At 34.7% G+C, this 17685-nt stretch overlaps 1 protein-coding gene across 1 annotated transcript in view; it reads left to right on the top strand.

Annotated features, from left to right (window-relative positions):
- The window catches only part of PPP3CA (protein phosphatase 3 catalytic subunit alpha), a 353655-nt gene that overhangs the window by 247088 nt on the left and 88882 nt on the right, over positions 1–17685 (top strand). Inside the window, 1 exon segment of the mRNA XM_074228106.1 lies at positions 15611–15735. Within this exon segment, the coding sequence (XP_074084207.1) occupies positions 15611–15735 (125 nt within the window).

Below are 17685 nucleotides of genomic sequence, written 5' to 3'. Positions count from 1 at the left end.
TATCTGTCTGTCTGTCTGTCTATCATCTATCTAGATTTTGCCAGGAATGATAAACTTCACTTCTTGGATTCCCTTTTTCCATTCAAAACAATTAAACTTGGGAAACAGCTTCTCTTTCCTTAAGATCTCGCTTGATTTTTCTAGGAATTATTGGGTTTTTTTCCCTTCTACCCTGCCATCTCCCAACTCTCTTTATATTGTTTATTTTACATTGTCTTCTCCAAATCCATGCTATTTCCCCTGATACAATGTAAGATTCTTGAGGACAGGGAATATTTATTTTTGTCTCTGTATTTCCAATACCCACCACAGGGGCTGGCCACATATCATGTAGTTAATAAATGCTTGCTGATTTTAATTAAATTGTTTTGATATCATCTTGGCACAGCCATTGTGTTGACAGTACTTTTGCCTTGGAGAGAATAGTAGCAGATTTGGCTTAATAGATTGAGATTTAGGAAGCTTTGAAAACTTTAATTGATTTGGACAGATAGATTTTAATTGATTTGCTCAGGATAGGGTTGAAGAAATTCTCAATATTTTGCAACATTTTTTAATGACTTAGTTTTAAACATTTCCTCAGCAATTTACCTATAATAGTGAAAAACATTCTTTCCAATGATTTTTTTCTTTTTAAATTAGTCAGAACCTCCATTTGAAATTATTGTTGATATTAGGGAGTTCTTAATCTGGGACCTTGACCTTTATTTTAAAACATTTTGATATCTTTACTATAATACAGTTGATTTCCCTTGTAACTGTATGTATTACATTTTATTTTATATATTTAAAAACATTTCCAGACTCAGACAGTCTTGTATGTTCTAGAGATTTCTCCCCCAATAATTAATTTAAAATTAATTTTTTTAAATGCACAACTTATTTATCTTCATTACTCCTTAGTCTGGTGTTTGAATTAGTTATGCCAGTGGTCACCTCATTTGCTATGTCTACAATGATGAAAATATTGGATGTCATCTCTACATAGTAAAATTTCTTACACAACAGATATTTCCTGAATTTCCTGGCTAGTATTTATTTGCATCTTCCTTTTTCCCCATGATCAAAACTGTACCTACAGATCTTGAATGTTGGTGTTCTGTTGTCAGTGTTTCATGGTAAGTTATTGTTCATCCTGATATATTGGAATGAATGATGTTAGATGAATTTTGGGGTTTTTTTTTAAATGACTTAGTTGTACCTCTCGAGTAGTCTAAGGACAGCAGTGTTTCTACCATCTCTTTATGGTAGCTGCTTCCATGGGCTTCCCCAGGAAGAATGAAAGAGAAATGACTTCCTAAACCATTCTCCATCTATAATCCATGACCTTGTTTGGTAAATTAGCCTCCATTGTTTGATTCTAATTTCACTGAAACTAATACTATCATATATGAGCTCGTTTTTTATACAATGTGCTCACTTTTGATAATTTTAAGGTTTTCTATGATTTGAACTTATTTTTATACAGAATTTTCATATTTTTGAGAATAGATGCAAACATAACAATAAAATTCGAACTTCACATTATAATCCTGGTTTCAGAGGTTTGCATGCCCAGCTAATGAACTACTAACATTTCCACTAGGACTTGAACTTAACAATAGTATTGCTTCTTTATTTAATCCTAGATATCAGCAGGGGGAAATGTCACTACCTAGACATACAAATATGATCATACTTAGTATAATTTTCAAAACTTGCAAACTAAAAAGTTCGCATAAAGAGAGCATTGGAAAGCCAACGAATAAACAAGATTATTTTTTCTAATGTGGGAAGTGAAACCTAGCATTACCTTCTCAAAATGTAGCTATTATAGGGAAAAAATAAGCTGGAGGAGAAAAAAAATGAAAGGTGACTGAAAAAATTAATTTAGATTATTAAGAATTTTCAGAAGTTTAGCTGAATTAGATCAATAATTGCAAGAGACTTTTCACAAGTGGTACAGTTTGTTTAATTATTATATGCACCAAGGACATTTTATTTTTTTAAATTTATTTTAGGCAATGGGGTTAAGTGACTTGCCCAAGGTCCCACAGGCCATTATTAAGTGCTTGAGGCAGGATTTAAACTCAGGTCATCCGGACTCCAGGGCTGGTGCTCTATCCACTGCACCACCTAGGTGCCCCTGGAAATTTTATTTTTTAAGAAGAAAATCTATCAAATACTTAATTTTTAGGATGTTATCAAACAACAAAGTAAAAAACTATCTGTTTTTTTAAATTAACAACTAAACTTTGATCATGTAAGATAGCCAGCCATTTGTCCAATCACCTATAGGTAACTTAGTTATAGAAAGTAAAGAGTTGATATTGAAGGAGCAAGTGAGTGTTAACGTGGTTTTAACATCTAGTAATTCTTTCAAGAATAGTGAATATATTTTTTTCTGATGAAATTAAAGAAAACAACATAATTGGAAGGGGAAATTATGTGTAATTTTGCAAATATTTAAATATTTAAATTTTAGACAGTTGAATTGTTCAAGCAGAGCAGAGCAGGAACCCTTACTAGAAGTGTTTACAGAGCAGAGGTAAAAAAAGGACATCCCCTTCTTCTGCTTGCCCTCCTCCTCTTTCACCATTATCGACCAGGTTGTTTGTGAAGTGGAATGCTCAAACAGTAGGAAATGCAGCTAAAGACACATACTGCCAACACACACAAATAGATGAAACCATTGAAGGGAAGAAGCACCATGATCAAAGTGTCGGGCAACAAAAAAGAGGGCCAGCCATGGACTCCAGAGAGTTAACCAGGTTAATCAAGTTAGAGCAGTTGAGACAAGCAGATCCTGGAAGTAAACCTGGAGTAAGCCTCAGAGCACAGAAAATACAATCCTTTGTGAGGACTGTACTAAAAGAAAAAAGACTTTGGGAATTGTTTTGACTGCATGAGTTCACATATGTATACCTCACTGTCATTGTGCTCTTCAATTTGTGTCAAATTTTTCCACTGATGCAGACAACAGGAGAAGCAGTAGTAGTAGTAGTAGTAGTAGTAGTAGTAGTAGTAGCAGCAGCAGCAGCAGCAGCAGCAGCAGCAGCAGCAATAGTAGTAGTAGTAGTAAATGACAGTAATTCTCAAGAGAGTGCAACAGATTTATGGGGGAGGGTGATATTTTATGACTCTTACTTTACTGTATCATATTAGTAAAAACCTTGGCTAAAACTTAATTGTGAATACTATCTGACTTCTAATGGGAAGCACACCATTATGAATTACTATAATAGGAATAGATTTGCACAAGATGCCCACTTGTAGTACCCAAGAATAGTAGGTACCCTCTGTAATCCTATCCATGTGCTCAATTGAAAGTTTGAGAAGTGTTCCAGAGGGGGTGTTATACTTAAAAATACAAACCTTTCAAAGAACTGATTTTCATTCATTCTCTCTCTCCTTGTCCTCTCTGACAGTGAAATCACCCTGGTACAAACCTTCATCACCTCACTGTTACAATAACCCGCCCATCATTCTCCCTGTTTCAGTTCTCTCCCCCTCTACTTCATTCTGTACTCTATTCTATACTGATATTCAAATTGACCTAAAATGTAAAATCTAATAACATCACTCCTCTAGTAACAAGTATAATTGCTCCCTATTATCTCCAAAGTCAAACATAAAACACTCTGGCTTTTAAAACTATTCATAATCTGACCCCTGCCTCCCTTGTTTGTATGTTACTCCCTTCTACATACTTTGCAGTCCAAGGACACTGGTCTCTTTGCTCTCCTTTTCACAGATTCCCCACCCTTCTCCCAATGGAATGATCTCCTTGATCATCTCTCAATGTCATAGCTTCCCTGGCTTCCCTCAGGTCTCATCTTCTGGAAGAAATCTTAGGGTCTTCCCTTTAAGACTACCTCTGATTCATCCTGAAAATTTTCTTTGTGTATATATTTACCTGTTTGCATGTTGTCTCTTCCACAAGACTATGAGCTCCTTGAGACAGAAACTATTCTGTTTTTAATCTTCCTTTGAATTTCCAATGTTCAGCGTAGTTCAGCCTGGAAAACAGTAGTTGCCTAATAAATTCTGCTTCACTGATTTTTTTTTAAGTTTTTGCAAGGCAAATGGGGTTAAGTGGCTCGCCCAAGGCCACACAACTAGGTAATTATTAAGTGTCTTGAGTTCGGATTTGAACTCAGGACCTCCTGACTCCAGGGCCGGTGCTCTATTCACTGCGCCACCTAGCTGCCCCATGGTTCACTGATTGACTAAAATATACAACAGTCTTTTTGACCTTATCTTCCTGGCTATTAAAATCTCTAATTGAACCCTACTCATCTAGCCAAAACCTTTGCCAAAGTTTGCCAGTGGTAAAGCTTAAGTACAAGTGAACATAGAGACATTCATTTAATTTTGAAATTTTGTTTTTGGCTTCCTCACTTATAACAGCAAGAGCTCCAGGGCCCAATAAGAGGAACTGAGCCACTAAAAATAAATGATCAGAAGAATCAAAGAGGAGGGAAAAAATCCCAGTTGATTTTTACCTGTTGCCGTTTTAGTGGGTTGCAGTTCCCACTGGGGAGCAAAGAAGAAGAGGGCAGACCTCAAAAGGTGAGGCAGCTCCCCAAACCAAAAGGTTGCAAAAGAAGCTTAATCTTCTGGGCAAGCTTACTGTGTGAGGTATGTTTGAAATGCACCCAAACCACAGACAACTGAATTGGAGTGGGGAGGTCCCTGAAAGATGGAGGAAGCAGAGGGTGATCAAGAATTGGTGTACAGGGGCAGCTAGGTGGCGCAGTGGATAGAGCACAGGCCTTGGAGTCAGGAGTACCTGAGTTCAAATCCGGTCTCAGATACTTAATTACCTAGCTGTGTGGCCCTGGGCGAGCCATTAACCCCATTGCCTTGCAAAAAAACCCTAAAAAAAAAAACAGAATTGGTGTACAGAGTCTTAATGGACAATAAAGCTTCTAAGAGGCTTGAGTAAAGATGGGACACTTTAGGCAAGAGAACTAGGGAGAATATCATGTGCAAAGAACAATCAGAAATCTACTTTACTAGGCCAGCAAGTATAACAAGGGGAATGTTAGAATAGAAAGGCAAATTGGTGTCAATTTGTGAAGAGCTTTGAATGCCAAATGCATGAGATTATATTTGATTCTCAAGGTTATAGGGAACCATTGGAATTTATAAACAAATAAATAGCTAAGTCAGTGAATTCATATCCACCTAATCCATGGTACCAAACAATGCAACCCTAAAATGTAGTTTTATTGATTCTTATTTTTATTTTGATGTTATTTGTTTTTTTTTCCAATTGCATGCAGAGTTTTCAACATTCATTTTTTGTTGGCTTTTGAGTTCCACATTTTTCTACCTGCTCCTTTCCCTCCCACCTCCCCATGACTAATCATTCTTCGTGCATCTTTATTCTTAATGTCTGACCATCCTTTATTCATGTAATTATCTGCCCAAATAATCTATAACTGCTTATTTATTACCTTATGTAAATCTCTTATCTTTATTTTAGTTCAAATGGATCTGTGGATAATTACAAATTAAAATGACTGTAAACTAGCTTTATTTTAGTTATTGGTGGAGTCAGGGAGTCTTAGCAGAAAGGGAAACACTGTTAAAATGTAGAAAAGCAAATGGAATAAATTTGTTCTCATGACATTGTAGTCATTTCCATATATAATCTGCAAATTCTCAGTGACTAGGTGCTAACATTAGAATGAATATCCTTCCTGATAGCAGAGAAAAAAAGGGGGGGAAACAGTCGGGGTGTGTGTGTGTGTGTATGTATGTGTGACAGAGAGACAGAGAGAGACAAAGAGAGAGGGAGAGAGAGACAGAGACAGAGAAAGAAAGATATATTGACAGCCCATATCAGGTCCTGGAATCTTCACACTAAGTGACACACAGCTTCTCGATGAAGGGTATTTTGCTCAGAAAAGCTTCCAGGAGCACTGAAATTTAGAATACCACCGCTGCTTCAGAGAATCTATCAGGTGTTGACTTACAATCAGTCATTTGTCTTCAAGTTCCTGAAATTGCCAAGAGGCTTAAGTGACTAACTTGGCAGACTCGTGTGTGTGTCCCTAAGGAAAAATGCTCCATCAAGACCATCAGTATCTGTATTCTGACAAATAACAGTAAGGAGAAGTATTTCCCTAGTTCCAGGAAGATTTATCACAGGAGAAGCAGCATCTTGAGGAGTGGTTGGCGAGGGAGTGCCAGTACAGGCACACAAAAAATTATGATGCAGAGAAAAGTAACAATTATCCTAGGATAGAAAAACTGAAAAAAACCAAAGTTACCTTTCACAGAAAAAAAAAGAAAACTCATCATGAAATTTATATATGCCCAGATTTGAAGCAGCTGCCAGAGGTAGGATTCAGAACTACACATTCAAATATGCTCTGAAAATAGCTACAGCTGACTCAAAGTACAAGACTCTCTTTGCAAATATAAATGATGTATGGAAAGGACTGTTAGTGACTTAGTGATCTTTTTCAGCATATTCACATACATTCATATTAATCTGACAAGGGCCATGATCTTGATAAACCTGGAGACATGTTTTTCTTACTTATGTATCTCTTTATGTGTGATGTCCCACAGATAATTGCTAGGAGAATTCCATCTCGGTTTCCCTTTTAGTGTATATATATATTTGCCATAGAGTAAATTCAAGTCGATACCATCAAAGCTAATTATCGAAAGTGAGATTCTGATGTATCCTAAAATAAAGCAAAAATTAGTGACATAATTCTCAGTAAAGAATTTTTTAAAGTAACCTATAGGGCTCCTTTATTCAGCATATAGAAAATTGCATAGTTTGCTAATTTAATGTCTACCATTTTCATCGTGAACTTTTCATGGGAAGAAAATAAGCGTAAAGCAACTAATGTGCTAGCCACTGCTCAGGGCTCATTTAAAAAGTCCATGAAGTAGGTGCTAATTTCCTCATTTTATGGCTGAGGAAGCTGAGGCAAAGAAGTTAACTGATTTGTCTGGAATTATTACAGGTAATAAGTGTCTGAGGCTGGTTTTGAACTCAGGTCCTCCTGACTTCAGACTTTGGATTCTATCCACTGATTTTTTAGATGACATTAGCTAGATTCTCAAGGTCAGAGAGATTAATCCAGGATATGAAAGACTGAGTTGCAGGAGGCCCTGGAGGAGTACCTATCTGATGAGGACCGCACAAAATCTAGGAAAAAAACAGTTGCTAGAAGAGATCTTTCTTCCCATTTGCACGACCACCAGTAAATGGTGAAGAAGGCTAAAAAAATAGTTTAAGAACAGTAATTATAACATTCCTAGAAAATGTCTCAGAGTCCAACAGGTAATCCTGAAACTATCTTAAACAACCAACAACAGTATCAAAATTAGTTTTTTGATAGGGAATCGAAAGAAGTAAATGGCTAAATGGGGAGGGGGATAAGGGAGGGACAAGTCCAACAGAGAACAACCAAATGACATACACAGAAGACAACAGCAGCTTTGTATCATCAGAGACATTCGCTGACCCTCCACTTGTACCTTGGCCAGACCTTTTGACTATACTTTATTTCACATGTGGATATCTAAATGTTTTTCATATTCTGCATATAATTCCCTTAGAGCTACACTCCTCTCACTTTGTATGTATGTATTTATTATAAGAAAGTTCAAGTTTATTAGGGACTGGCGATTACATTACTTTTAATCAAACTACCATTGTTATGTGTGATCTGGCATACTGTAAATTATGAAACATTAGGCATTTATGAGCTGTAGCTTTGAGAGAATTCTGATGAACATAATAGTTAAACCTGGAATGGTTTAATTGGGAGTTCAAGGTGAGGTTGTTCTTGAGAGTTTTATAAACAGGATATTCAAAAAATCTTAAGGCAATTTCAAGTATTTATAGCTTCAAACTCAGTTGTTCAGTTATTTCAGTCATGTCTGACTGTGACTTCACTGGATTTTTCTTGACAAAGATACTAGAATGGTTTTCCATTTTTTTTGCCTCCAGATCATTTTACAGATGAGGGAACTGAGGCAAACAAAGTGACTTGCCCAAGGTAATGGGGGGAGTAAGTGTGAGATTAAATGTGAACTCAAGTCTTTCCAACTTCAAAACCGGAACTCTATGCCCTGAGGGACCTAGTGGCCCCTGCTTCAAACCACACTAGGACTTTTGGAACACACTGTATATTGAAAGATTGATGAGTGAGAAAAAAATTCACAATATGCCTTTCTTTCCCAATTGATGTGCATTGATATACCCACTTTACCTTCATGAACTCAAAAAAGGAAAGATAAATATGTGTTTTAATAGTCAAAAGTTGATATGATTTTTTAAAATGGAGATTTACCTGATTTTCCAGTTGTCTCTTTCGGGCATTATTGACAAAGTACATTTTTCTTTACCTCATTGGTTTTCTTGTTCAGAGAATGTAAATTTCAGAGGGATTATAGTATGACTTCCAGAATTCTGCCCCTGCCCACATTTTTTTTCTCCCTCTAATAACAGCTAGAACATATGGCAGTTCAACTTTTTCTGGTCCACATCCATGAACCAAAAACAAAATTATAAACAACAACAAAAAGATAAATGAAGGTCACTTTTAAGCAGGTTGAAGAGCCATTTGCTGAGGTTACTATTTATTGAGGGACAAATTCTATTAGATAACCTTTAAGGTTTCTTAGAGACTATTTCTCTGAGATTCTATTGGGAGGGATCTTAGAAGACTAACTAGAAAACTGGAATTTCTTTTATAAGATCCCTGAGAAATGAATATTCATCTCCAATGAGAGGGACCCTACTACATAGTAAGAGAGGGGTCAAGTTCCAAAGAATATAGAGCACAATGACAAAAGTGTTGACAACTTTATAACAGGCATAAGATTTGCAGCACATTCCAAGATTATGCATTTAACGTGTAAATAACCAAATGGTTCTCACGTAGGCATGCTCCACAAATGATTCCTATAAAGACCTACATTTTCCACTTATAATGTAGATACTTGTTGAAGAGCAAGTTCAAGATTCGTAGGATATTAGAATATTACATTGTCACCCTTTTAATGTTAAGAGGATAAAGACTTCCAGCAAATTTATTTAACCCATCAGTTGAACTTCGTGGAAAATAAGGACAATGTTCTCACATCATCGATAAACATAGATAAATTGAGATTTGCAGCATTGTAAAATCAACCTACTCAATGAAATTACAGAAATATTTGAGGGTTTTAAAATATGTATTAAGAAGTCTTCATTGTTATTATGTTAATTTTCATATATATATATACATATATATATGTATATATATATATATATATATATATATATATATATATATATACAATAAAAGAGAGAAATGGGGAAGAAAGGAGAGACGCTTATTTTAGCCATTTTCATTGGAGGTGGTCGCTGTCTTAATTCCATGACTATAATGTGTGTGCGGTTATATCAGGTCTAGGAATAACATGGTATAAGTCCCACTTGTAACATAAATTTTCAGTGTGACTCTTTGAGAATACCATTCTATTTCTTAGTCTTCTGTGTCAGACTCTAAGCCGATAAATTTCAGAGAAGTTACTACCTGCATCAGTAGAAGGGTTCCCCCTCACCTGAGATTTCCAGGAATTTGACATACTAAGGAATAAATAAGTCCAGTTGCTGTCCCTAGTACTGATGCTTTACTTACATGTTTGTGTGTGTGTGTGTGTGTGTGTGTGTTTGTATGTGAGATGATGGGTCTCAGAGAGAAAGACCAAGAATGTTATACAAACCAGCTCTTGTGACCAATGAACATAAAAATTATCAGCATAAATGATTTAAGAATTCCAGTAAGAGAATTATCTTTCTTAGTGCCAAAAATACTCAACATAGAATTGTATTTTAACAGTTCTATTCAGTACCCAGGAATATGTAGAAGAGACTTTAAGAGAGTGAAAAAAAAACCCTCTTATTTTAAGACCTTAATACAATGAACTGGGTCTAAAATTGAACAATGAGGAGAACTGATTATATTATATTTAGGACATTATTCAGTATGGAGTGTCTCTGAGCTTCTCCTTGAAACAATCTGTCTTTTTTCACCATCAGTATTCTTCAAGGGATGCTGTAAGATGCTATAAGACATAATATGTCCATGAATAAAGGAATTTCACAGTTCCCAAAGAATTAAAGCCACAGATCACATAAGGGGTAATAGATAATCATCTTGTCCTATAATGATTATTTAACCTTTTCTGTCTCTACCTTCTCATTCAAACAGGTAGTTATTACTGTCCCCTATATATACCTTGATAATTTTCACTTATATTCCTTTACTTATCCTACTCCCCACTACCAGGAATACCTTCCCTTCTCTTCTCCATTTATCTAAGCCATATGAGACCAAGTTGAGGTCCCACAGAATCTTAAAATTTGTTTTATGGACTACTACAGCCCTCACTTTGTATACTTCACCTCTGTCTGCCATAATCTTCAGAAGGACAGGAAACTTACCTTGCATATCAGAAGCTCTCATTACCTATTTACTAAGAGAATGAGTTGATCTCCTTCTCCTTTGAAGGGTTACAGAGCTTATTCCCTATACCACCCATTTCATCATTTCCTACTATACAGCATTATATATGCAGGTGTCAGTCTTCTCTTTCCCAAACTTAATGGATGGTAAGACAGTTTTCTCTAGTTATTTTATATCATTCATTAGAAACTGAAACTGTGCAGAGTCCATGATAGGCACTCAAATATTCATTGAATGAATGATTTTTATGATGTTTATCCCTAAGTTGACAGCAGTGCCTTAAATATGTCAGAATGGATTCCAGAATCAAAATTATAGCTATATAAGAAACTATAATATATAAATGTCCCTGCATATACCATCTATTTTATATATACATGCATATACATATAAGTATACATCTACATGTATATATCATCTCTTTTCTTCTCCAATATATTTATATAGCTATGTGATGTATGTGTTAAGAGTATTATATATGTTTTATATAACTATATCTATACCATATTATTATATTAGAGTAACAATTATAATAGGTCCTGGTTGTGAGAAAATAGAAAATTATGTCCACATTGGGAAGAAGATATAATTTTCTATTTTCTCACAATATGGACCATATCTTATCATCCTGGAATGAAGGACAATAAATTGATTAATTTTTACATTTTTAGAGGTTATTAATTGATTTTGTTTTGCCCCAGTTATCAATTTATGGCATAATCTTGTTAGAAATTTACATGTATTATTTTATTGTGGAATATGCATTCATGTATACCTATTGTGTATTCCACATATATTCTATATATGCATATATTAATATTTATACACACATATAAATATATTCCATAGTGATATTGAAGTGATTCGGCTAATAAAAATAGTTAAAAATAATAAAAGTTATTATCGAAATAGCAGTGACTACTAGAAATTAATAACTAGCAAAGAATTCTTCCTTCATTTGAATATGTTTGGAATCATTTTGCTCTGGTTTGGGCCTTTGAAGAGTTTTTTGACTTGGGACTATAATTTTTTTAATAACTTTTAAGTAATGCATTTTGTCTCAGTTCAGAGTTGTAGCATAGAAAAACTTACTTTAGAAGTACTGTTGAGAAAGTTTGGTTATCTCGAATTATAGTGAGATATTCCCAAGTTAAAATTGAATCATATCATAGGAAATAGTGTCCCAAGAGATTCAGGATCTTGTTTTCCATTTATGTTTCTTGTTTCTTTTACATCATCAAGCTGTTTTGTTAATTGCAGCATGCCTGCAAATCACAGAGATTATTTCTGATCACAGAGTTATTATAGACTAAAGAAGAAAGCCTTAATTTTCCATTTTCCCAGAATGGACCATAACATTCCTTCATGCTGGGACAAAGGACAGTAAGATGTGATTAATGTTTACATTGTTTAGAGTCTCTTAATTGATTATAATTGTGTTGCCCTGGCATGACCAAGCCATAATTGTGTGTTAGGGGTGTAAATGGCCTAAATCCTGAACTCATATTTCACAGAATAAAAGAGATTTTCAATGTTTTTTTAGCCTTGGACATTTATAGAATAAGTGTGCCGCACATTGAAATATAAAAGCAGTCTGTGAAGGACCAATTAATTTTAAAGTTAACTTCAGCTTGGACCGAAGAAAAGGGAAGGAAGTGGGTAAGGAAATGCTAGAGGGGACACTTCGGCATGGCTTGCAACTCCTTACAAAGCAAGGACTGAAAGAAAAACAAAATTAGCTCTCAAGTGCTCTCTGTCTCTCTCTCTGTCTCTCTGTCTCTCTGTCTGTCTGTCTCTCTCTCTCTCTCTCTCTCTCTCTCTCTCTCTCTCTCTCTCCCTTTTGTTTTAGAATTTAGGAAGAATCGATGGAGTAAGGTTTTTAAAGCATGTTGGCCAGTCAAACCACTTTTACCATAACTGCTTGAGTGAAATATATAATTTTAAAACAAAAAGAATTTTTCTGTAGTATCAGTGAAATGACATAAAAATAAGTTGTTTAGTAGCATTTGGCTCTTTGTGATAGTGTGTCGTGTTTTCCTGATAAAGATAACAAACTTGTTTGCCATTTCCTCTTTCATTGAATTAAGACAAACAGAGGTTTTCTCAGGGAAACAGCTATTAAGTGTCTTGAGGGCAAATTTGAATTCAGGCCCTCCTAATCCTAGACTCAGAACTTTATCCATTGATATATCTAGCTGCTTCTTGGTAGTGGGTGATATCAAAGATCAAAAAACTCAATGCATCTATGTCCCTATAAGTATATCCTTAATTTCATTAGATTTCTTGAAAATTTAATGCTTGATTGGGGGGAGCATTCAATTCCATAGAAACAGTGTTATAATTGAGTGATTGATCAGTTGGGATAAGGCAAATAAAGAAATTTTGTAACCTCAAAGAGTATAGAAAAACAAGTTATTATGATTAAATGAAGAGTGTAACAATGTAGTAATTAATTACCTTATTCACATATTGCATTATTATAGTAATGTCAATGTATTAATATATTATATATTAATACATTATAAATAAATTCTACCTAACATCATGGCAATAATAACAAAATATTATAATTATTAACATCATAGTGGTGGCATTAAAGATAAGTTGCTTCCATTATTATTGCTATGATAATAAGTAGAATTTGTTTACAATCTATTAATAACTTACTATGAAAAATTATTATGTGCAATGATGCCTATATGTTTCCTGTTGTTAAAATTTACCTATCATTCAGTCTTGATTTTTTTAATGAGATACATAGGATTTATTAATTAGCCTTCAGAATGCATGAAATTTCATCTTTCATTTATAAATGTATGTAATAGATAAAAATATTTCAATAGCATGCTAAAAAAAATTAAAGACTCCCTTCAACATGGTTCCCCAGGCTTTGCACTGATAACTTTGAGACTTGGAAACACAGCACATTTGATGATTTATTTGCATCGCCTCTTGTGCTTCCTTATTCCAAGAAACTGAATGCTAGTTGTGTCAGAGGTGCAATGAAAGGTCAGAATACATTCACGTGACTATAATCCAAGGGCATGAATAAATTCTCTCATATTGCCTTCAAGATCTGAAGAAGCATTTTCTAGCCTTTTCTTTTAAACAATTACATTCTCTTCCCAACCAAAAAATTGCCAAGTCTTGTTAACCTATTTCCATAAATTTCTTAAATCCATTCTGATTCCCCCACTCACAAATCCTCTACATGATCTAGTCCAGGCTCTCATGATTTCATAACTGAACTACTGCAATAACCCCCAATTTGGCCTGCCTCCTTCCAATCCCTCTCCTTTACAATCTCTCTGCCTTGCAGATGCCAAAATAATACTCTGAAAACACACCTCTGACTATGACAACCTTCTGCTAAAAATTCTTTCCTGTTGAATAAAATATAAATTCCTTAGCCTCATATTTAAATCTTTCTGCAACCTAGCCATCATCTACCTTTTCAAGCTCATTTCATATTCTTCCTTCTCATGCACTCATTTCCCACTAGCTTCACTGCTTGGTTTGATTCCACCGCCACCACCATCATCATCCCCCTCCTTATCTAATCACCCTGCAACTCCTCATCAGGGATATTTCATCAGCTTTCATGCTCACACTTCATCAGGATCCTCATTTACTTCTGCTCCCTGATTGGACAGCTTGGAGGTGGAGCAAAAATTGCTCCCAAAGGCATCAGAAGATTCCTGTTGCAATCTCCTTGTCAAAGTGATCTTCTACATGGAATACATTTCCTCCTCACTTTTGCCTCTTCAAATTCCGAGCTTCCTTCAAAGCTCAGCTTTCCTCATAGGAAAGCTTTACTAATTGTTTCCCTTCTAAGGACATGTTCTCTCTTGAAATGACTTTGAGTGCCTTAATACACATTCTGTATTCATTTACTTCTAAACACATTGTTTCTTCCAAGTAGAATATGAGGTCTTTTTTTTTAAGCATGCTATTAGAAAGATTCTTATCTATTACATACATTTATAACTGAAAGATGTAATTTCATGCATTTTGAAAATTAATTAACACATTGTCAATGAATTCCTTGAGGCCAAGAATAATTTCCTTTTTTTTTTCTTTCTATAGCTAGGAATTATTGTAAGGGTTGCATGAAGAGTGGTTGAATTTAATTGAATTGAATCATATAATTTGATATTTATGTTAGTACTGTATGCTCTTAAATCAAAAACTTTTTCTAGAGAAGTTATCACATGTATAAATCACAGTGCGAAACCCTGGACATGTATATATACAAATTAATTATTTGCTTAGGGTAAAATTTATTAGTAATTGCATATCGCTTCTGTTTTTAATTATTTTATTCATCAATCATTAAGTGTTCATTAAAATCCTGTTGTGTGCCCTGACATTGTACTAGATGGTGATGATATAAAGAGAAAGAAATCAGTCTTCTCTCAATGAAGTTATATTCCATGATATTAAAAAATGTGCATGTATGAGTAAATGTGTATTATATGCAATGTAAATACATAGTAATCGGGGACCAGAAGTGGTTGGTGTTAGGAACTGTTGTGTTTGGAGCATTGTAAATTATCTTCACCTGGTGTCCTTGAACACAAGAGTCATACTAAGTGCCACTGGAGTGGGAGTGGATTAGAAACTGAAAAGGTATTTAAGCACTGGTGTTTTGGTAAATAAATGGAGCCCTTGGAGATCTTGATGGAGTACTTGTCTCCCTTGTCTCCCTTGTCTCCAAAGCTTGCCTGGGGAAGACTGAGGGAGTCCAGAAGTGGGACTCGTCAGGTTGACACTAGGCAGCTAGAAGTTAGAAAAGGCAGGAATATGACATGAGCTCAGTTTTGAAAAGAACTAGATTCTAAAGGGCAGAGGGAAGGTGGCCTTGAATTCTAGGAATGAGGGGCAGACAATGTGGTCAGTGATGTGGAGACCAGGAAGGAGAGCATATGCAGAACATTAAGGAGCCTAGTTTGTCAGGAACATTGAATGTTCTGAACTCTTCATTCTCCCTAGTTTGTTTCATCATGAATTTGAGTTAACTTGTATATCCAATAGTTCTTTTTGACATTATATGCTTCTGGTTTCAAAAAAAGTTCATATGTAAAATATGCTAGTCTTTATGTGAATAAATGGACATTAATAGTTGTATTTATCTCTTTCAGTTTGTGGGGACATCCATGGACAATTCTTTGACTTGATGAAGCTCTTTGAAGTGGGAGGCTCTCCAGCCAACACACGATACCTCTTCTTGGGGGATTATGTGGACAGAGGGTACTTCAGTATTGAAGTAAGTTCCAGTTATCTTTGTTCCTTGGATGTCCAGGGAAGGGAAGGGACAGCAGTATCTATAGTGGAGAGATCCTCACCTGCCAATCACTTCATCTTGAAATGAGACCTTTTCAGAGACTTTTCTTACACTTGTCATTCTTCCTAAAAATTTTCTGAGAAAGGAGATCTATCTTGATAGAGCTTGGTAGATTTCCACCTCAAACACTTCCTAATGTAAAAGCACATTAAAAAATGGTCGGTAGATATTCCTCCTTTGCTACAAATACATTCTCAAATTTGCTTAAACGATATTTTGCTTCAAAGTAAGTTAGGTTTTTTTCTATTATTGCTTTAACATACTATAGGAAGCCTTAATAAAACTGTAATGTTATGTTAATGTAATATTGATAAATTTTTTGTGAATGTATAATATATAATAAAATAATAAACTAGAATAATATAATTACTAAAGTAATTTTTGCAATATATTTTTGCAATGACCATCTTTAAAGTTTGTATCAATATTCTGTTAGTAAATATTGGTTTAAGTCCTATGTATTAGTGAATCTATATATGTATGTTTATAAAATGAGGCAAAAGGTATCTATTAAAGAAGGTTCCTGTGGCAATGTCCTTGTCAGTGAAATGGAGGAGCTCACTCATGAGTGGTATTCACTCATAAAATCTCTCAGTTTTTGCCCTTTAGTTTTCATTCAGCAGGAAAGACAAGCTTCAGTGGATACTTTACCTCCTCCATTCAGGTCCTAAGTATGTAGTAGTACACAAGAACTATTAAATGAGATAACACAATACTGGAAAGAGCCCTGACTCTGGAGTTAGCACCTTGCTTTAAGTTCTATTTTGATGCTTACTTACTCAGTGTGTAATATTGAGCCTTAGTTCAACTGTAAAATGAAAGTATTGGATAAGATGGTATCTGAGAGTTGTTTTAGCTCTTGATTGACCATTTTTGTAAAATAATTATAAACCCTAAAGTGTGTACCTTGAAAATTGGAAGTCAATAAGCCATCTTAATACACTTAGAATACAGGGGTGTGTGTGTGTGTGTGTGTGTGTGTGTGTGTGTGTGTGTGTATTTACAGTTGGTGTATTTCTGTCCTCAAGGGGTACATGTTAATGAACAGGGGTAACAAACTGATATCCAGAAAACAAACTGCCAACATAACCCACCAGTGGAACAAAACCAGATAAAAATATAATTGGGAATTGTTTAACAAAATAAATTAAGATGCAGTACATTATAGAAAATGTAAATTTATAGTTTTCTAAGTCAACATGCAGGGCAAGATCTCTTTCTATTTGAGTTTGATAGCACTGAACTAAAGGGCTTTGAAAAATTCATTAAAGCAAAACATTTTAACTACCTTTGGAAACAGATCCCTACCTAATCACCTTCCTTGATTGAATAATAATGTGTAAGGGAATACTTTATCTAAAATCATTTAAATAGAAGGCATTTTTAAAGCCAGTTTATTTAAGATTATTACTTATCTTTATGTAGGTTCTACCATAGGATATTAATTTTTTTAAAAGAGCTATTCTTCATTGGGAGTGAAAATTAATTTTATAACAGTATCATATTTTTACTACATTATCTTTTTTATATTTTTTACAAAATCTTCACAAAATCTCCCTAGAAGGCCACATCTTTCTTAACTAGCCCATTAGGGTACTAATAAGAAATGAATAATTGTAAAAGAAAAAAAAAACTAAAGGAATATTACTCCATTCAGTTAAGCAATTTCTTAAACAGCTACTTTGCACAAATGAATAATTGTAAAAGAAAAAACTAAAAGAATATTATTCTATTCACTCAGTTAAGCAATTTGTTAAACTGCTACTTCATACAAAGTGTTGTGCAAGGAGCTGTGGTGTTGGAGTAATACAAAGAAATGGGACACAAAGTACCTACTTCAGGAATGTAAGTCGTTCTATGATTCCATGAGAT

Source organism: Macrotis lagotis, chromosome 3 (assembly GCF_037893015.1).
Source record: "Macrotis lagotis isolate mMagLag1 chromosome 3, bilby.v1.9.chrom.fasta, whole genome shotgun sequence".
In the NCBI taxonomy this organism is placed as follows: domain Eukaryota; kingdom Metazoa; phylum Chordata; class Mammalia; order Peramelemorphia; family Peramelidae; genus Macrotis; species Macrotis lagotis.
The sequence above is the reverse complement of the archived record's forward strand: the minus strand, read 5'-3'. Positions and strand labels throughout refer to the sequence as shown.